Source organism: Danio aesculapii, chromosome 20 (genome assembly GCF_903798145.1).
Source record: "Danio aesculapii chromosome 20, fDanAes4.1, whole genome shotgun sequence".
Lineage (NCBI taxonomy): Eukaryota > Metazoa > Chordata > Actinopteri > Cypriniformes > Danionidae > Danio > Danio aesculapii.
Window position 1 is genome coordinate 21,760,862 of NC_079454.1, and position 23,237 is coordinate 21,784,098.

The 23,237-nt window shown below is 36.7% G+C and overlaps 1 protein-coding gene across 1 annotated transcript in view; it reads left to right on the forward strand.

Moving 5' to 3' along the window:
- Nucleotides 1-23,237, forward strand: part of ppp1r13bb (protein phosphatase 1, regulatory subunit 13Bb) — an 81,034-nt gene that overhangs the window by 21,326 nt on the left and 36,471 nt on the right. Inside the window, 3 exon segments of the mRNA XM_056480689.1 lie at nt 8,904-9,051; nt 13,854-13,973; nt 16,898-16,968. Of these exon segments, the coding sequence (XP_056336664.1) occupies nt 8,904-9,051; nt 13,854-13,973; nt 16,898-16,968 (339 nt within the window).

The following is a 23,237-nucleotide window of genomic DNA, read 5'->3' on the forward strand; positions in this document are numbered from 1 at the left end:
TTCTATATTTTAAGGTCGTAAAAAGGTATGTTAATTCTTAATATTGTCAACTCTTAAATCTATTTGTTTCCTGACAGCATTGTGTTGTACAGCTTTTCAATAAGACTACAACTATCATAGAAATGTAGTATAGTTTACTGCAAATATATACTCATTGGTTTCTGTTTTCCATCTCTGTCTGCTACGCTTTGCCAATGTTGTCCTTAATAGAATCACTTCAGTATTATGCTAATGAACGGATCTGATTGGAGATATTAAGATAGCAGCAGGGGAGAGGTGTTATGGGGCCTGCAACGATTTAGGGGATCTAGATGTTCTCGTCTTCGCTGGCGGTAACAGTCATCATTCATTTTCATTGTTCAGATCAATCAAGTAAGAGTTGGCTGTCTGGACATCTGAATTATATATGTCTTCTTCCTGTGCTGAAAGGAAGGATTCGGCTTTTCGAGGTAACATTTATTAACTTTCTGAGAGAACAAGATAATGAACTGTGACATGGAGGCTTTTTTTCTGCTGTATTTGCTGGAGTGCTGCAGCGTTGAGATATTTTTGACCTGCTTGAGCATTTCAGTTGAAATCAGCTTTGGTGTTCAGCATTTGAAGATGTTTTATATTGGATTTGAAACTAGTAAGCTGGATGCTTAGTCAAGCAGATCTCTCCTTTACACAAATGTAAGAAGTTGGCTCGTGGAAATGTTGCAAGACTTTTTGTTAACAGATTCTCACTGTTTAGAAGTTAGCTTAGATTTAGCCTTGGACTTATAAGTTGATGTACCATGTATAGTTTTAATAATAAATACATTGATATTCTGTGGTTGTGTATCAGTAGTTTATATTAACTTTGTACAAAAACTCCAGTGTACGTTTATAGCATCTCTTATCCAGCTTTGGTTCTTTACTGCCAATTTGTTTTTTTTTTTTTTGAAGGAAAATAAATATCAGCTCGTGCAAAATGTACGTAACATCTTTGTTGCAGACTGTTCTCAGGACATTTTGCCAAGGTTATGGATAAGGTTATTAATAATGCTGTAAATGATGTTCAGTTGTTGCAAAGACTGCTCATTTTGCTTAAGATTTTAATCAGAAGCTAAAAGTATTAATTTAGTTTTGCCCATGTTTTTTTTTTTTTTTACTCTCGAAGTTCTGGTAACCATTGATTTCTAGACTTCAAAAAAGTTCCTATATTATAGACCTGTGTTTGGATGACCCAATTTAATGGCAAACTTTCATTTGGGTGAATGAACCCTTTAATATGGATGAGTCTTACACTTTTGACTTCAAGAAGGTCGGATGTTTCACCTGGGCTGGCCAACAACAGCTGAAGTTTTAAAAGGTTGGCAGGGATTGGTACTTTGGTGCTGGGAGCTCTTTGGTAGAAGTTACTTTCTAGGACACCATTTATTTTAAACAGGCATTGAATTTAGCAGTTGTTGTCATCCTGAAAAACATGACGAGAAGTAGACTTTCAGCAACCTCAGATGTTCTGAGGACAAAATGCTCGGACCTCTTTTGTACATTTTACTTTTAAATTTATCGGATGCTTTTATCTAAAGAGACTTACAAATGACAGTATGACAAAATCATTGCAAATTATCAGAATTCAGATGGATGCATTCAAAAATCATTTATTATATGTCCATGTATATTTCATATTTCTGGTGAAGTGAAGATAATAGATTTTTAGGAGCATCACTGATATTTAATAAAGCACAAAGCAATGTGTTTGGAATAATTTTTGTTTGTTTGTTTTAAACTAATATGTTTGTCATATTGCCCACAGTCAAGAACTGATACTCAGTTGTACACACTTAGATGGAGATTTCGGCACATCTGTTGATCTTTCGCTGTAACAGTCTGTGAACTTGGATTTCAAAACTCACATGATTGTTTTCACTGGACAAAACCATATGACTTAATTTTTTCTATCATGGTTTCAGTCTTTCAAGTAATTTTCATATTTGCGTCTGTGTTCACAGTCTCTTAAACATCTGTTAATTACTTCAAGCTTTGCTAAACCGAGGTTCTTGTACTCCTACCATAGTCCTTCATCATTCTGCCATCATTCAGTTTTACTCAGTTTCAAGTCATTCATATCTGATCGTCACATTTCTAGACTAATTCTGAGGAAATTTTCAGGAATGAAATTAGATAGTGTAAAACATTCTGTGTGTGATAACTGGAATGTTATCTGCCTTTAACAAATATTGAAGTGTTTAACATTTATAAAGCATGTTCATTTAAATTCTGTGGAAGTATGATGTTTTCTGTGTGTCATACCAGACTCCCAGTTTTCTGCTGGGCTATTGTCTTTGTTTGGCATGGTTCACTGAATCTGACTCAATGCATTGAGTAAACTGACTGACTTATTAGAAATGTCTTGTGTTCCTCTTTAGTAGTACTTTTTTAAATGTAATGACAACAGTTTACTTTTTTGGAAAAAGAGTTTTGGAAAAGTTTTGTGTACAAACGGCAACATTGTCAAAACAATCCCCATTCACACAAGCTACTTTTTCATCCACCTATTTTTATGCGCATATTGGATATGTACATAAAAAATGGTTGATTGAAACGCTGAGATGCGCTTACATTTTGAAAATGTGCATAAAATCATATGCGCATAACTGAGTAGGATAAGCTTTTTATTCGAAAGATGCACAAACTATGATGGAAACACTTTTACCAAACAAATTCCAGTATGAGCATTAAAAAAAGTTGTTATAGGAGATCATGTGATGGTAAAAATGTATGTGAATGGACAAACCAAGTGGCTGAGAACATTGTAATATATCTGAAATGTTATTTTGGTCATTCTAAAACATCAGTATTAGTGTTATAATATTATTAATTACTTCCAGAATTGTCAAGAGTGTGCTCCGCGTTGGCATACTGCTTTCTGAGGCGCAAGTCAAATAAAAAAGATTGTGCAGCTTTTTTGATATTTAGCGCCAGTTAATATATTATATGCAATATTCCAGTTATGCGCATAAATTTAATTTGCATCTTTGGATGGAAACATAGCTACAAACCGTAAAAATGACTCTATTCTGCATGCCAGGTCAGTACTTGGCGACACAATTTTCACAAACATTTTGTTCTTTTTTCCACAGAGACGATGAAATTGTTATTTTCAAAAAACTGCGTTTTTTCAAATTTTGCTTTTCCATTGTTGTTACATTATCTAAGTGTATGACCAAAACTTCTTTCTTTGTTCTTTCATTTTATCAGTATAAATCCTGCCTAAAGAGGAGTTGATCGTAATGCTGTTTCTGTAGATCAGTAGAGCATAGAAATGAGAATATTCAAGATAACAAACCTTTAGGATACTTTTAATGAATGAGGCGTACTTGTTTTTTTTTTTAATTGAAATCTCTTTTGTTCTTTCTCGCATGGAAATATAACTTATATAGACTTTGTCTTTTGCACTATGAGCATAACTTTAGCAAAAGTTGGCTACAGTTGGTGCTGGAGCTCAGATAAACGTGTCATTCTGTTTGATGCAGTGACTGTGCGTACTGTGAATACACAAGTTTGTGCTTCTCTGCACTGCTTGAGACCTTGACATAATGACAAACCTTATGCTATCTTTCAGGCATGGTGAATTTTCAAATCAACTGAGCACAGTGTTTTTCTCTCCCTCTCTCTCTCGCACACACACACGCACACACACACAGTTACAAAAAGCTTTTGTAATGCTAGCTCATCGCTGACGGCTGTTTTTGCTTTTCAACAGAATTGTTTTTGTAGCACCTGCACCCTCTGCTTTCCTATTGGTCCTACTGTAGCTACTTCTATCTATCTACTATAGTTATTTAGTTTACATTTGTTAAATGTAAAATCCATTCATTACTAAACTCTTTTGGGAATGTGTAACTTTAATTACACTTTATTAAATATAGATACAGTGAGTAAGTCGGATAATAATTAATGTTAACCACTCTGGAGTGAAGCTTTTAGACCACTTTGCTAAAACAAGCAGAACATAATCATCATTTGTTTGTAAATCAGTCTATGTATGTTAGTTTTTTTTTTATTCAATACTGTATTCATGTATTTATTGTGACAGTGTTTTCACATTTAGTTTAGACTGCAAACTTCAATCAAAATGTATTTCTTTAGTTGTTGTGCTGTAGATTCAGCAGTGTTAAACACAGCATATCAACTTAAACTTGTACCTTACAAACATATTTTTGCCTCCTGTTTGCAGACCACTGTAATCCACACATGTGGGTCCATATGCAAGCTGTGCTCTCATCATAGGGAAATGGAAACAAAACCTTCGTTGCGGCACATTTATAAACACAACACTGACGACCCATGTCTCCGAACAATTCCTCTACTAGTTTGAATTACGGTTGGCAACTAAGCGTGGCGTGTCTCTGAACACGGTAACAGCAAAAAGGAGTCTTCGAAGCTATATCAAGCATATTAATAAAGCTGCATCTCATTCACAACAGAGCGCACTGATTGGTTCGAATCAAGTCTTTCTCACAAATTAATAAACAGACGTGCTGAAATCTCAGTGACATCACTTTGTACCGGCTGGTACAGACAGCCAATCTCCACGCTGGAATTTTCACAAGGATCTCATCTTCATGATGTTACTTCAAAATTTCTTTTTAAACTGGAAGAACGAATTTGCTCTAAACAACACAAAAACAACCAATTTTCACTTTTTAGGGAACTATGTGTCCTAATAGTGTTTTTGGCAATGTGGGACACGTATATTATGTCAAAAAATGTGTTTTGTGACCCTTTAAGGCTGATTTATACTTCTGGGTTAAGTGCACGCGTATGCTTCAGCACAGCCTTCACGCGGTCACATAGCCCTCGCCGTGGCTGACGAGCACCTTTCAAAAAGTGTAACTACACGTCACAACGACACGTAGCGCAAGCTCTGTGATTGGTCAGCTTGGTAGCTGTGACCAGTGTGGGCAAAATCCAGAGCTGTGTGAGTGTTTACAAGTGTCGAGTCCTGTGAAGGAGCTCCAGATGGAAACTGTTGTTTTGTGTTTACCTTATGATTAAAGTTGTTGCACGTCTGCCGGTTCCCAGCTCTCAATGAATGAGTTTTAGCTACTTGTACATTTAAGGTAGCGTTCAGAAAAAAACAAAACGACACAGAGGAACATAACCTATTGTCAGCTAGCATTTTGAAGCAACACAAACAGCATGCAGAAGTATAAATGCACAACTATGAGCAAGGCAGATGCTATGGTTCATGCTGATCACTTGACATAAGGACATCATCCTTTAGTTACAATTAAGACAGGTTTTTACATTTTACTTGTCACTTACATTGTTTTTTTTAAACTCAGTTACAAGCTAGTTTGACTTTGTTTTTTGTAAACCCAGTATCAGTGTTCACTGTTTGTGTTTGCAGCTCTTTAAATCTTCTCAGAGGGATTATCCAGCTTTTCAGCAGGTCACTTGGACCCATTTGCACTTATGTGTGCTTTGTTTTCCCAGCAGGTTTAGTTTTCACCTTTCTTTGTCCTTCACATACACATTCTTTGTGCGCGGCCTACATAATTCCATTGTGGTGTTGCGCCTCACGAAGTCCATTGTTGCATGAATGCACAAAAGAGTCATTTTAGAATTTCATAAAACCTTGGTTGTGTGTGGCCTAAATATTTTGGTCCTAGAGTTGCGCCAGACAGAACCCACTGAAACTGACCTGATCTAATAGTTTCTTTCATGTCCATGTCTGAAAGAAGTGCTGTTTTCAGCATCTGACTGGTTTTCTTCAGTGCAAGAACTTTCTTCTCCCACACACCTGTTATGATTAAACCACTCTTCATTCAGGGAAAATAGTGTAGTGGATTGTAGACCAAGACACTGTGTGAGTTTGGTCCAAATCCTGACTCTTCTTGAATCACACAACACACAGACATGAACAATCCCGGGTTCACTGGGGTGTGATGGTGCAATATTAAAGGACATTTTCCAGAACATACAGAAACTATTAAAAATGTATCATCTTCTTTTTCATGAGACGCAGATCTGATTAGATTCTTCCTATCCACCCGAGCTTCATATTCTTTCCATTCGGTGCTGTCAGAATATCAAATGCTAGTTTGCCAACCACCATTAAAGGGACACTCCACAGTGCTAAATAGGCTGGGCACTATTTTCAAGCAGTGAGTAATATCGTTGCTACTGCTGAAGTTGTGGTACGGCAGCAACATTCTTTAATTATTACGCTGGATTGAGAGCAGTTTCCAGACATATCTGCATTGAAAATAGCAGTTTTCATTTTAGTCTTATAATAATGCAGCTACAATAGAGTAAAGCTTTTAATAAAATCGAAACAAGTGAGTGAGATGCTAATGGTCTTATCTGATTTAATGATTTAGATGCAGAACCACAGATTGGCTGAATTAAAAAACTGGTGAACTCAACTGTAAGGTGTAAAATGAGCATGTTTCCGAATAAAATGGAGTGTTCCTTAAATGAAAAAGAGGAGGTTGATATCACATGTATAGTCTGATAGTTCGCTGCTGAACAATCATACTGTCCGCTTGTTAAATGTGACATCACGTGAAGTGGCTTCCGGGTCCAAGCGCTCTATTAAACTGTATGGGGAGACTCAACAAATTGTAATAATAAGCATTTTCATAGCGATGTATTACTTTAGAAAAATCACGATCGCGCTCTATATATATATATATATATATATATATATATATATATATATATATATATATATATATATATATATATATATATATATATATATATATATATATATATATATATCTATCCGAAGGCCAGAAAGTGATATTTTTTTTTTAAATATTGATGTCTGTGATGCAGCAAGCCCAGAGTTATATGACTAAAGAGTGGTCATAAACGAGTATTTTCTCAATTCAAATGAGTAGTGGCTTGGACCTGGAAACAGTGTTTCATACATCTTGACTTGACAAACGGATGTATGCACATGAATCCTGAGCTATGTGATAATATTATGAAGTCTATTTAAAGATGTTTCATGAACTGCTTTTCATTTAAATTCCATTAAAATAAACTCAACATAAACGGAGAGGCATTGTGTTTCATTTATGTTTGGAACACTGTTTTGCAGAGGGTGCTTTTAAAGCATTGTCATGTCCACTTATTTTAAGTGACATGTAATAAGTTTCTTGGGACTCAAGCGGTCTAGTGTATGGAATCAATTAAGCCACATATGGTCAGCAAAAATATTGCCCCTGCCTATTTATTTATTTCAAAGACAATGCATTTGGGTTCAGGTTTATTATAGGCTTGTTCTAATTTGCTGATTTTACTAGCAAGACCTTCAAGTGAAGAAGTACCCTGTGATTTCTTGCACTACATATACAGAAGAGACCTTCATGTATAATATGTATTTGTACTTTAATAACCACATTATATGAATGCTTTATGTACATGCTGTGTAGATTTTTGTAGATTCATTTTTAGGAGTTAATTCGATTGTTGAAGGTGGTTGTCACTTCCATAACTTACTGAACTGTGTACATAACAGGATTAAGCAGTAGAATTTGAACTCACAGGCAAACATTTAGCTGCAATCTTCATGTTTCAACTGTGCGTGTAAAAATAGTTTACTCTATATAAAATAGTTTAAAATGTGCTTTCACACATGTGAACAAAAATAAAACAAGGTAAATATCATTTGTGAACAATGTTTTTACATAATTGTAATTTAGCAAAATGCTAAGTGATGCTTAATCATTATTAATTTTTGTCTTGTATATCAAATGCTAGTTAATTGTCTTAATCAGCATGATAGTTAAATATAAAAGTGTATTATTTTTATTTTCCATTACAGTATTAAACACAATAAATAATTCAACATATGGTGAAAATTAAGTTAAATTAAATTAAATTCTCCTGTGATGCATGAGCCTTGTATATAAACTACCGGACCGTGATGGCAGATAAATGGAATAAAGAAACTCTTAAATATAATTTTCACACACTCAGTCCCCAGGGCCAAAAATGCCTATAGCTAAAGAAACAGCAATTTATCAAGAGGACAAACTCTCTCAGCACCACCTAAAGGTCAGACTTCTCTTTTGGAGTTATGTCAGGTCATGCAATGCTTTAGCCTTATATAACAGATAGGAAGGTTTCCCCAGCCCTGTAAACCTGATTCCCTTTTGTATTTCTAGAAAAAAGTCAGCTGTGTGAGATACTTGCCATATCACAGACCTCTGCTGTGACCGGTCAGGATGTTTGCGTGATTGTTGAAGTAATGAATCTGTCATCTGCTCTCTGCGATGTTCCACAATGGCACGGTTGATGATGTAACCACTTTTGAGTCCATACTATTTAATATCAAGATTGTCGAAGAACACTGTTAGCAGTATTGTGTGTATGTGTTTATTGAAATACTTTTGTGAGTTGAAAATAAACTATATATGAGTTCCAGACAGATCTCATCATGTGGTAGGCAAATGATGTTTGTCATTCGTTTTCTTGATCTTCCTCTCAGCCTTTCTCTTTTGTTCCAAAGCATTCATCTCTCCGCTGTCTCACTGCACTTAGAGCAGCACTAACCAGCCTACACATCTACCAATCACTGTCACTCTGACCGATCCAGACTCCGCCCTCAATCTGAGTGAGCTACAGCTGAAGGGCGGGGCAGAAACTGTCCCTCATTAACACACTCTCGTTCCCTTGCTTTGTATTGTTGTTATTTCTCTCCACGTGCAGCTTCTTAAGATTTAAAGGTATAAAACAAACGCTGGATGGAAGAATGAGGGGAAAAAAATCCCTGAATGGCAAATTAATCTTTGACTACTGTGATCCGAGTCATTTTTGAGTAATTACACTGCCCTCAAGTGGTCTTATGTGTGAGTGGGAATCCCTGCTTTTCTTTGCTGGACATGAAATATTAAAACAGTTCTCTTTTCCTCTCACAGATGATTTTAACGGTGTATTTGAGTGATGGGGAGCAGGCCTTGACGGAGGTGCCCATCACTCCAGAGACCACATGCCGCGACGTGGTGGAGTTCTGTAAGGAACCGGGAGAAAGTGGCTGCCACCTGGCTGAGGTTTGGCGTGGAAATGGTGAGGTTTATTTAAATGTATATATTTATTTTTAGTTCTTCTTTAAAGGTGCCATAAAAGGCTTTGATACGATGTGTTAATTGTTCTCTGACACCTACAATTAGAAGTCTCCAGAAGTAGTTTTACATGTCTATTTAAAACCCTAGGTATTCCCCCTAGAATGAAGTGGTCTGTATTTTTACCTTATTTGGAAGGGGCATGAATATTAACACTGGACACTGTCTGATTCACAATGGCTGTGGCAAACTGATATATAACATGTATAACAGGCAGATATCTACATGACTTACTGCAACGTGTGCTGAAGTATGATCATTAACTGTTGTATTGCAAACAAACACACAAAGGTTTGAACAAATTGAGCAGATGCCTTTTCAAATGCATTTCAACTAAAGTGACAGATTTGTAATTCCATGTGAGCCTGGTATGTTGTGGCATGAGTACAAATCGTTCTTTGCCATGAATTTAAGACACAGTTAAACAACTATGCCATGCTGATAGAGCGCAGTTGTGTTGTCTTGCTACTAGTTTCACAATAGCAGGCTACGTTGAAGGTCACTATTTTCTTTTTTCTGTTATTTATTGAGGTAAATGTCAGATAAATATTCTGTTATCAGGATCACCATGGAAAAGGAAGCCGTATCGTGGTGACTTGATCCATGATATCGCAACAAGTATAAATTAATATCACATTCTGAGTAAAAAGGTCATAATAATATTAGTTATCTATGTTAGAGCTTTAAAGTTGGTTAGCTAAGGTAACAGTACTGTAGGAATGGCTAAATCATTTATGTGGATTTAATAGCTACCTAATGCTTGCGGTGACAGTTTGTTTATATAGTTTTATTCAGTTTGCAATATAGTAGGAATTGCCCCTTTCTCAGAATCAAACACAGTTGGTGGCATAGACTATCCGCTTGTTGAGTGTGACGTCACGCAAAGCGGCTTCCGGGTCCAAGCTCTTTATCAAACTGTATGGGGAGACTCATTAAAAGGTAATAATAAACGTTTACTAAGCGCTGTAATACTTTCGAAAATTGCAATTGCAATATGCATGTCCATGCCTAATATCAGATGGCCAGAAAGTGATTCATTTTTTATAAATTGCTAAAATTTTAGTATTTGAGATGCAGCAAGCCCAGAGATGGTTGTGTACACTATGATTTTATATAAAATTCACTTTAATGTGAATGTGGTCATAAACAAATATTTTCTCAATTCAAATGAGTAGTGGCTTGGACCCAGAAACAGTATTACGATAAATGATTCTGACAGTAATGTCACATTGGTGTTGTATTCTGATCGCCTGTTTTCATTAGGTGTACTGTATGTCATTGCCATGTTCTGAACTTTTATTATTCAGATATGCCTATATATAGTATTGCATTCTATGGCACCTTTAATAGTTCCTAAATCCTCCCTTTTTGTTTAATCATTAATGGCAATTGAAAGCAGAGTAACAAGCAGTGACTGTTGTGGGGTTGAAATTAGTCTGTCATTTACAACATTTCTTAAATTAAAAACTTAAAATTATGGACACAAATGTAGTTCCTCCTGAAGTATTTGCATTTCTTTTATTTTTCTCACCTTCCCTCCCAAGGATTTTTCTTAAAAATACAACAACAATGTGTGCTTTATCTCGCAAAGACACTCACTGTCAGTGTTTTAAAGAATCTGGCTGTGAAGAAAAACACACTCACTTGGTCTTTTCAGATAAAACCGATACTTTTGTTCTGACAGATGGGTCTGTGTTTTTTCTTTTTTTCTTTTCAATTTTCCATTTCCCCTGATGATGGTGATTTGTATAAACAGCTGTGTGCCAGAAATGTTATCTTTGCTCAGGGAGCCTCCTTACAAAAGTCCTTCCATCAGCACCGTGTCCTTTAATCTTGAAGTGCGTCTGTCATTGAAATTGTGATGAGACCGGTTATTTTACAGCAGGTGATGGATCGCGTAAGATCCACCATTATCACTTACCAAGTTGATATCTTCCCTAACCAATCCTTTTCTTTGTGGTGTTCAGTGGTCCAAGCTTTTCAGTCAAGTAGTTATTTTGGAATATCTGTAATCTTTTTATTTTTTATTTTTATGTAAGATATATATAAATGAAATTTGACTGAATTTAAATTCTGCCGTCACTCATGTTGTTCTAAATCTGTAATACTTAATTTGCTAGACCAAATATGTAAAATACTTTAATACGCACTTTAATACATTGACCATGTTTGTTTTTTCAAATATAAATGTGATTTACTGAATCTCAGTCTCACTGGTTAATGCGCATCAGCAAGTGCAATTGAGCTTCTGTTTACCATTTTTAATGTGGTTAAAAGCTTATGTTAAATATAATTCATATTTATCACGTTACAGTGTCTTTATGAATATCTTGAAGCATTAAAGGTTTGGTTAAATGAACTTTCACTAGATGCACAGAAATTTCTTTGCATTTCAAAATTGATGGAAAATATCAAAGGTTTGGAATGACATGAGGGTGAATTATCACTAACATTGTCATTTTTCATGAACTAACCTGTTGAACTCTGTGTGTGCGTCTAATAATAAGCTAAACATTGTTAAATTATTAATATCATAAATAAAGAACCCAGGGGTCTGTTTTTCGTACCTCGCTTAAAAAAATCTAAGATGATTTGACAGATCCTGGATCTTGTAATCTTGATAACTGATCTCTGGCCAATTTGGTTCTTCAAACAAGTTCGCAAATCAAAGTAAAATGTCTGATGAACTGATCTGAGATCACTGTGTGTGTTGTGAAGGACAGATCTATTGATCCTCGAAATCATGATCAGCAATGCAATGATTGGCTGACGGCACAGCATTGTAATGACATCATTTGATTAACATTCAATTATCCATGTATGCAAAATTACATAAAGTAAACTGTTTGTTAAATATGATACGCAATAACTTTCGACATTTGTTGTGGGCTGCAGTCTTTACTCTTTCATGTGTGAAGAGTATTTAGCCATTGATTTATTTTTACATTTAGAGCAGATTTTCTTTATTGTAGTAGCCTAGGCCTATTCAAGTTTCTTAATCGGCATTAGGAATAACTGTTTAAATAAATTTTGCATCAAAAAAGCATTTCGATATTGGTAAAGGTGTCTGCAACTTTTGCGAATCAAATCACCGTTATATTAGCTGTCAAAACTGTACCTTTAAACAACACGAGCAATTATAGCAAATAAACAAATATAAATATCCCGCTCGCTTTCTGAGCCTTGTCTTGGTCACACGCTCAACAGAAAGGGCTGCGATTGGCTCTCACACACTGGCGCTCTTCACAGATGAGTGACACTGATAAATGGCAGCAGCGATCACAGCTGATCCATGATAGACACGGTGGAGAAAACTCTGCAGACACGCGCTCGTGTCTGTATCCAGAAGTATCGCTATAACAGCCGAGAGGAAAAGTCTCGCCAGCAGGTCAAATGGGCCACAATCAGAGAGAGAGAGAAATGGAGTTTACTTTCATTCTCTCAATCGCAGTGAAATAGGGGCTTCTGCTGTAAGTGTCAGTAAAAGACTGTCCAGCAAACACACACGCAGTGAAATTGTGCACAGTTTCTGTGTTTTTAAGTAGTTGGAGCGTTGTAAATACTCATGCTCGCCTCCCTCGCCATAGTAAGCTACCGCGATATAGCTCATATGAGATAAATGACGTCAGTACATAATAACTGGTTATGATTACTACTGAACCGATACAGAGTTGTCTGCGTCTGCATTGTAGTGCACTAAAGAAGTAGTTAATTTTGGCACCCCTAGTCGATACCTTAAAATAGTATGAATTTGTATCCAAAAAGTCCATATTAATAAATGTTCTCTTTGAACCCTTTGGGGAGAACCACCCCGTGACAGTTTTTGTACTTTTATTTCGGAGTGCAGATTGCATGAGTTCCCGAGCAGGTTTGAGCTACTAGAACTATTGCCAACAACTCTCAGATGAGTTTTGAAGAACGAAATGATCCTGGATTGCGTCAAATCGTCAATAACCAAATCCAGCTAATTGTATAATCCACATACAAAGAATGGACCCCAGAACACATCCAGGGACAAAAACAGTAAATGGACTATCTCAAAGCCTAACTCTCCTTTTGACCTGAACTAGTACTGTAAATGGTCAACATTGCAGCATCCTAGCATCATATCTGTGGCTTAACTTCATCTAGCCATTTTTTAAAAATGGAATACGGCTCTAAAATAGATCCTGTCTGAATAGACTGGTTGTCAAACTCAGTAATGCTTTGTTCGTATATAGAGGTTAAAGTCCTTTTGTTGTTTTTGCCCTTTAGCTAAGAATTTGGCTCCAGGTTTCATGCAAGTTTAAATTGGCTGCTCTCACTTGCTTTCTAAATGTCCCTGAGCCTAGAAGCTTTTCTTCACTTTCATAAGTTCTTCTATTATTCTCTGTGGTTTTATTCCATCCTCCTTTGGGTGTCCGCCAAACGCCCAGATGTCCCTCCACCTGTTAGCTATGTCCAAAATATTGTCTTTCCCCATCCATGTGTCTACTGCCCACCCAGCCCCACCACATTCCTCTGGCGGGATGCCACATTTGATTCAATTTCATTTTTCCATTGTTCCTTTGATCCTACTGTATTTGTTCCTCTGTTCTCCTCTCAGGTGTGCGTATCATTGGAATGAAACGCACTTCAGCATAAGACACTTTCTCTCCTGCTCTCTTTTTGATGTGAACATGCTTTGTTCTATTGAGAAATAAACACGCACTCAAAAAAAGATGTGATTTAAAGTGGTTTGTTGTTGTAATGTTCTCCCCTCTCCAGAGCGAGCCATTCCCTTTGACCACATGATGTATGAGCACCTGCAGAAATGGGGCCCTAGGAAGCAAGAGGTCAAGTTCTACCTACGCCATGAAGACTCGCCCACTGAAAGCAGCGATCAGGGTGAGAACACTCCCACTTTACTGGCTACAGGCCACATCCCGCCCACCGCCGCCTTCATCTCATTGGCTGAGTAGCTGGATGTTTTTCATTCCCTTCTCAGTGGCCTCTGACTTGTGAGAGAAAAAGACAAACACATTCTGGCCAAACAATAGAGGGTTCTGTTCATGATTCAGTTCTGTTGGGCTTTCACATACTGAGAGACGTCAAAGTAGCATTGCAAGTGCAATGGCCTTCAAGCATCAATGAGCAAGGTGCTAACTAAGGAATAATCTACCACAGCAAAATCAACTACTATAGAAACCAACTACTATATATTTTCATCAAAATTGATTCATTTACAATGTAATGTGTAATTATTGGTTATATAATGGAGCACCTTGCCTTTTTTAATCTTTACTGGAGAGGTGCAAAGAAACATTTAAAGTGTTCAAGTACATTAAAGTCTGGATGAACCAGAAATTGCTGAGACTTTTTATTTCATTATGTTGATGTTTTTCCAGCTAAAACAGAATATTGAGTAGGGGTGGGGCTTTTTCTTTTTTTTTAACTGATGGTCTCACTGCAATCTAATGGTAAGAGGGGCGGAGTTGAGAATATAGTGGCTGACGATGTCAAACTGACCGCCACTCCACATGTAGAAGCAATTGGTGAGTCTTTGATAAAAAATATAGATATTTTAAGTGGATTAACTTCCAATAATTTATTGTTCACCAAAAGAATTACATTGTTTACGTTTAGCATTGAAAAAACACAAAAAAATTGAACATTTGGATTTTACATGGACTATCACACTGGATGTTATGGGTAAAAATTTTCAAATTGAAACTGAGACTTTTGCTAAATGGTCTCATTGTTTACTGTTCAATATTTTAGGGCTCAGTTTGCATATTTAGTTCATGCCATTCCAATACAGTTTCTATTTTTGTAAAAGGTGTTTGTTGTTGAAAAGGCATTTTTAAAGGTTCAGGACACCCTGGAGTACTTTTTTGAGATTTTAACAGATTTGTGTTTTTTTGCACAGGTCATTTTTTGTTTGTTTCCAAGATCCATGGGGTTTGTTGCATGTTTCCCCCCGTTATGCTGTCAGAGCCACCGATACAGCAAAGCTGTTGGTTTACAGCAAGCTTTTTTTTTTGTTGGGAGAACTGGAGAATGGCAGACTTTGTCTTTTATCAGTTGAGTTTGTTACCATTCAGACACATCGCCTATATCCGTGCTGCTGTGTGCGCACATGTTTAAAGTCCTTCAGATTACCGGCTGGGCTAATGGTTAAAATGGTTAAATGTTCCCTAACTACATCAGAACAGCAGAGTCACTTGCTGTCTTCAAGAAACGACTAAAACCGCAACTGTTTAGTCTCCACTTTCCTTCCTAATCTGCAACTGCCTCTCTGGCTATACCACTAACTGTGCCCTTTCTCTCTCTCTCTCAAAAAACAAAAAAAAAAAAAAAAAAAAAAAAACCTTTCCTAATGCTTTGCTTCTTAGACTTTACACACCTGAAACTTGTCTATAGCACTTGTTCACTGCTGCTCTTATAGTTGTGTAAACTGCTTCCTTGTGCTCATTTGTAAGTCGCTTTGGATAAAAGCGTCTGCTAAATGACTAAATGTAAATGTAAAATGGATAAAGAGACCTGCTGCACTGCTATCCACTGTGTCTGCATTCAGACTCGGGGATTGAGGAGGAGAGAAGTCCTCCTCAATTATAGTGTTTATATAAACAAGATTATCTTTATGATGATATAACAAAGTATGGTTAATATGTGTTCATGAAATTTCGAATAACAAATATAGCGGGACATTAAATTACTTACTGTTTATTTCTTTGCATCTTAACTTTGTAAACTATAAAGTCATGGATCTCACGGTTTGTGTCTCATTTTGTGAGCCAACTGACAGTTCGCTCCCCTCTTTGTTCTCTGCTCTGCTGGCCACGCCCACTCCTCCCTCTGCTTGCAGCGCTCCACGCCCTTCACTAAGCATTTTTTGAAAAACTTCTGAGGTATACATGAAGCGAAGAGTGGTTTCATGGCCCATTAACATAATGGAAATTTTTGTGTGAATTTCCTACATGCATATTACATAGAAAGAATACCGTTCAGTTTTGGTATTGTGAGATTGTTTAATGTGTTTGATAGAAGGTTTGAATTCTCATTCAGTCTTTATTTATTTGTATTAAAATAGGGTAAAATAATATTATTTTAAAATTGTATTGCAGTAAAAAGTAACTAATAAAGTAACTTTTCTTTATTTTTCTATATTTCAAAATACATTTTAATTCTTTGACATAATTTCATTTTAGTGTCACATGATCTGTCAGAAATCCCTCACATGCTTCAATGTTGTAAACCATTGTGCTGCTTTATACTTAACTTTCACTAAAAACTTGTTGTCACAATAAAAAGATGAAACCAACTTAGTCCTTTTCTGTTCAGCTTTGTATAGCAGGATTTCTGACCAGTGAGATTTCACCATGGGTGGGCTTGCTGCTCATATGATCATGTGCATGATTCATGTTAGCACAGCTAAAATCTCCTCCTCTTGTTCTTTATCCTATCATTTGTTTGTTTTCATTTTTCTGTTCGCATCCCAATGAGGTTTTCCTTTCAATGTGGGCAGGATTAGCTTGTAGCAAGCATCCACATAGATTAAGCCATAAACCTGAAACCCCCTGTGCGTGTGAGTGTGTGTAGGAGGGAAACAGAGACAGTAATCCACTCAAAGCACAAGCTTGCTTCCGTGTCACATGGCGAAAACAAACAGCTCTTTAAACTTTTGTCTTATGATGATGATGCTTTCTCAATTCAGCCAAGCACAGTGTATTTTAAGATGTATTTTTGTTGTTCATTCATGATTATATGCATCAGTTGAATGTGTTTTTTGTTTGATGCGCTCATTATGTTTTTAATTTCTTGACTCTCAGGGAGCCAGCAGTCTCAGGAGCAGCCCAGCAGGAGAGGAGGAAGCAGCTCAGACACGCACAACGAGAACGGGGTTAGTTCATATCACATCCTCATCAAAATGTGTGCCTTCTTTTCTAATCTTAGCATTGTGGTTAGTCCAAATGCATCCTAGGGGCTTTATTTCCCCTCCCGAAGAACATCTTGTGCTTTTCTGACCACTGTAATGCAAAGCAGCTGCCGCAGAAAGATTGAATCTGACACTCTTCAATACCGAAGCATTTCAGCCACATCGTGTCATTCAGGGTTTCTCTGTTAACCCTAGCCAAACACAGCCAGACCCGTCACGTCCCAGAGTCACTCAGAATTTGCTTTCATATAAGCATTTGACACATCACTCATTCTTTTTGTGATCTGCTTCCTGCAAAGAGTCGTCATCTCGTCCAACCATCTGGCCCAGATTCCAACAGGGGAAAAGCCAGGCTCCAGAAAGCGGAACTAATTCCACCTTTAGGGAGAAAGATGAGTGTAGACCACCAGTGTGTGTGTGTGAATTGAGCAGTGCTTTCTTTTCGTATAGCTGACTTGGTCTTCAGAGATGCAGTGATGGCACAGGTAGTTGGTGGGTTTGGGAGCTGATTAGTGATGCTGTTGCCACCCAGGCATGAAGTCGCACCACTCCACTGCTTAGCACACACTTATTTCTGACAGGTGTTGCCTTCCTGTAGGGACTGTTACCCAACGCACCTGTCTGCCTGTCCTGTCAGGTAGCCATATGGCTCTCATTTCCACTCGCTGTTTGTGTTTAAGAGGAATCAAGATGGGTTAACTTGGATAGCCATAACAGTTGGCTAGTTTGGCCCGTGTTTCCTTCATGCTCTTTGTAGAGTTTGATTTAATGGTTTATTTTGACAACTAGGGATTAATTTGCCATCTGGAATGAAGAAAGCGAGAATGAGGACAGAATAAGAATTGCTGTGTTATTATAGAAGGTGACCTGAAAGATGCGGCTGACTGGAGAACAAGACAGATTGACAGCATTTAAAGTGTGTGTGCTGTATTGTGAATTTATACTTGGACAACACATGCACATCAGTTGTTGCAGATAGAAATGGTTGTATTTGAGTACTGTCTATGCTGCGGTAGTCTGAATGTTGCAGTAAAAAGAGGAATATTGTATTGGATAACTGACAAGAATTGACAGTAGTGAACAGTCTTTATATGCAATCTAGAAAGTCTGTGCATGGATGTAACCACTCAATGCATTTTAGAAAGGCTGATCCTCATGGAGTTTCTTTTTTTCTTTCAGTTTTTTTTTATTTTCCGTTTTGAAAATTTTTATTTTTTATTTTTTCTGCTCATAAGCAACAAAAATGTCTATACTTCTTTTGAATATAGTTGTGGCCAATATCGGCGACCCAGTTCAATGCTGAGGCCATTTGGACAAAGTAAGTGGAAAAATGTATAAAATATAGGTGTGCTGCAGTTCGCACTTGATCAGGGGTGCGTTTTCCAAACAACGACGAAACCCACGGCTGAACTATCATAGTATGATTCATCACTTGAGAACGAACGATATAGTGACTACAACGACATCCCAAAACCCATAGTTTCTCTGTCACAGATCTATTGTTTGAACCACGTTAGTTATAACGTAAAACACGCATAATGATGCTCTAAACGAGGTGGTAACAATTTCTTTAGAGAAGAACCCCATAAATTCTTTGTGCAAATAATATTGTTTTACACCCACATGCATAAAAAAAAATCTAATATTAGTTTTGGTAAGAACATGCACTCGCTTTCCATATTAATTGAAATATGTAAATGGCACATATAGAGCCTGTGCTTCCTTTACAAATATTATTGAGAACATTACATATTCTATTCTAAAACATAAAATAACTTATAAAGTTAACAAGTATTCTAATCTCATATATAATCATATAAATAAATAACGAGGCTGTTTATTAAGAAATGAAATTTAATATTTATTATTCATTATCATATGAAAAAATCCTACTTTTTTATTATTATTATTATTATTATTATTATTATTATTATTATTAAGTAGGATATTGTTTTTTTTTTTTTTTGTTTTTTGAAAAGTCTGCTTTTACAATTTGACACATGCAAACCACTGCAGAAATGTTCTAACCAACAGGCCCATGTCATATACAGTACAGATACTTAATAAATAACCTACTGTAAATTAAAAGCATTAACGTATGCTAAGTTTTTTGTTTTCACAAGCTTTGGAGACGTAACATAAATTCCGCTTTTAAATAATAGGTCACCTATAGCTTTCGTCGTGAGCCACGGCTGTTTTCAAAATGACATCACTGTTTTCAAAATGCACTGCGAAGGGAGCGCAATAGTAAACATGAAGATTGCTAAAACTGAACTAAAAATACTTTGAAAGCAAATTATACCTAAGAGAGATGACTTTAATGCTTTTTTAATCATTCCAAGTTTAATTGTTAGAATGTTCTAAACCAGGGATCACCAAACTTGTTCCTGGAGGTCCGGTTTCCTGCAGATTTTAGCTCCAACCCTAATAAAAACACACCTGAACAAGCTAATCAAGGTCTTACTAGGTATACTTGAAACACCCAGGCAGGTGTGTTGAGGCAAGTTGGAGCTAAACGCTGCAGGGCACCGGACCTCGAGGAATGAGATTGGTGACCCCTGTTCTAAAAGAATAAGGCATAGGGGGGATAACTGGGAATAGAATACAGCCAGGAACACCAAATCAAGAACTATGTTTGTAACGACAGGACTTGCAGGACTTTTCCTTAGTTAACTAACACCCCAGTTCGGTTCAGCATGGATGTAACCTGCGGATTTTTAAAACTTAATGCTGATCAAGTTCATTATTAACTTGACAATTATCGCAGAGATTTGCTGATATTGCTTTAAGTATTTAATTACACAGAGAAGATGACGCATGTTAATCAGTCAGCAACAATGGCTACTGTAGGAACACAACACTCAAAAAGCCTCCAATACTATTGAAATCGCATGTATGGGAGCATATTGGCTTTTCTGTAAATACATAATGATGACAGAAGAAGGGTGGTGGACAAAACCAGACATCCCTCCTCTCACAGAAGCTTCGGGAGTCCTTTGCATATTCATAATGACTCCCTGATGCCTGCAAATTAGATACAATATCTTGGAAATTATGGAGACAAAACAGAGAACGAACAGATGGAAGAGAGCCAGTGGAGAGACACATATAGGCTAGTGATATACAGTAGTAAGCTTAAATAGGTTACATGAATAGTGCATTTCTCAGACACGCACTGCACTCTACTAGTATTGTTCCCTAAAGGCCTTCTGGGGATTTGACCAAATATCATACAAATGCATTCAAACGGTTTAATTTTGCCATACTTGCTATATAATATCTTGGGAGTCTTTCGTGTTGGTCATGTCAGTTGGTATTACAGGCTCATAGAACTTAAATGAAATTATTAGGAGGTATTTTACCTTTATTTCAAGGCACAGAGAGGAAGTGAAGTAGGAGAGAGAGGGGGACAGGATTGGAAAAGGTCCATGAGCCGGGATTCGAACTCTGGACACCTGGAGCACTGTTGACATTCGAAATTAATAACTTTAGAAAGTTTTAATTCATTTTTTACATAATAATGAAGTAATGTAATTATTACATTTCTGGTAATATAATTTACTGTTTTTGTTAAGATGGAAAGCAAGTTACATTTGTCATCTCACAAATAGGCCTGTCACGATATGATTTTTTGTGGTACGATATATAGCAACAAAAATCTATTGCGATAATTGATATTTGTGTCATTTTAAGACCATTTTGACACTATAATATCATCATAATGCAAGTACACTTCTCCAAAGAACACATACTATTTTATTCTTAAGAATATTTCATTTAATTATAGTAATTTTAACAATTTAATAACTCATTTTTGGAGTCAAAAACCTAAACAAAAATGTCCAAGGTAAAAAGAACTAGAAGAAAAGTAACAGCAATTTTCAATCATCAGGCACCCACATGAAAATAATAGTAATTTATAATAATTACTATAGTGATTTTTAACCATACTGACGCCTCCAATAGAGATAGAGAGGCTGCGCAATAAGCTAAAATATGGTTAGGATGGGTTTTATGGATGGCCAATATGTATTGCATCACCAAAAATGATTGAGGACAGGTCCACGTGTTGTGCTGGAAGTCGATATATTGATTATTGTAACAGGCCTACTCACAAATTACATCTGTGGTCCAAAAATAGTCCAATCCGTGACTCAAATGCCATGTGAGTTTTGTGATCTGTTGCACCCCGAATAAACTCTCTAAATTATATTATATTATTATAATAATTATAATAAATTATATATTTTTTCTCATAATTTTGAAATTTCCTCCGTCACATTTGACTTCTGTTAGCTATTTCCGAATTTAAATTTCAAGTCAAGGCTTTCTTCCTTGAATTCCTTCCACTTCTCTGATGGAATGCATGTATATTAATTTGCAAAACTGAGGACCCTCAATCTGCCTTCGCTGGGTCATGTGCAACTGATATCATAATACTTCATGCGTATTATGATGTGCTACTGTCCACTATAGGTGAGGACATGCCTAAACCTCCGAGTACAACGAAGATGTATTCTCTAGTGTATCCCACAGCAGCTGCTTGATGATTTTTGTCTTTTTTGGGAACATTTAATCAGATTTGTCTCTCTGCCCTCATCTAAGTATGTCTACTTTTAAACATGAACAGTCCTAAAGCAATCCCTGTACTTACAGTAATATCTGTCCCTACCCAGGATTCAAGGCGATTCATCACTGGTACACAAAGGCGGTGCTGATTCAGCAGCATTACATCTATATATATATATATATATATATATATATATATATATATATATATATATATATATATATATATATATATATTTGAGTGTGTGTGAGTGAAATTCTTTGAAACCTCATAGCACATTCAGCTGTGTTGTTATTCTCCCGTTACGTCTTTATTATTTTTCGGATTACACCCGTTTCATGACATAACCATTTTTAAGAGGATCATCCCACTGGTTTTTACAGCTGGCTTTCTCTGCTTCAACTTCTCGGTCTCTCTGAAGACGTTTCTCTCTCAGACTCACACCACCACGCCCCGCGTTCACAGTAGGGTAAATCCCTGAATGTGTGGCCAGCCTGGAAAAAGAGAAAATCATTCCCCTTATGAAATAGTGGGTGGCCCCCTTTCTCTCAATTCCTCTCTCTGTCACTCCATCCGTTGTTCTATTGCTCTTCCCGAGACTCTCCTTTCTTACCGCATGTCATCGTGGCCTTGACCTCAGTAGAGCGTAGCACTAGCAGTGCACACTGGGACTTTTTTTTAGCCTTTTATTTTTCATTCCCCTCTACTTTTCATCCAATCCATCCCTGCACACAACAATCTAGGACTGGACTTCGTGTCCCTAGGGAGAGTGTCAAAGGTAAGACCATGCAGAAAAACAACATCCTACGCGATTTCTTTTTAATAATACATCTCTGAATTTCTTGTAGTGCTTTGCTATGGGTAAATCAGCTGTTATGGTGGTCCATTGTGCTTGAGAAGTATTAGCCTTCAGTCTTTCTGTTGTGTTTAGTCTTTGTAATAGATATTACGATTGTAATAGACTGTTCTAGGGTATGCAGTAGCACCAGAGCCACTGCTTCTATAGGAACACCCTGCCTGTCCATCATGAATGCAGAGTTATGCGCTGCAGAATGCTGAACTGTGTGGGCAGATCATGTTTTATAAAGTTGAAGCTCTCTGTGGGTGTGTGGGCAGATACTCTCTCCAGGGCTTCACATGTTCCAGGTTTGGCTGTTTCTTGAGATGTTTTCATGCTTTTTGTCATGAATTTAAATAATGTCTCTTGACGTTTTATTCTTCTAGTTTCTACCTTCATCGTTCCTCCATTTACACCGCTTTGCCAAGTAGTGTGAACTTCAGATTTCTAAATAAATGGCTTATTGGATGACTGAAGAAAAATTATGGATAGTTTGGGTTTTTATGTGTCCTCTGCAGGGTATCCGTGGGGTCTTAAAATGTCTTAAATCTCAAAAGCTAAATTTTCGGCCTTAAAAAGTCTTAAATCTACTGAAATGCTGTGTTGTTGGTCTTAAATCTTTTTTACAGGTCTTAATTTTTCTTTGTTCATGTAAAACTACCCAATCTGACCATTAACACCCATGCAATCACCAGCAATTCATCTTAATTAAACGTTTAACTTTTGATTAAAAAAAATTGCATTTAATTACTTTCCTTACAGTAGCATTTGCTTAAAAGTTCTTCATTTATGTACTGCTGAGAATACTAACCTGACCTAGATTTT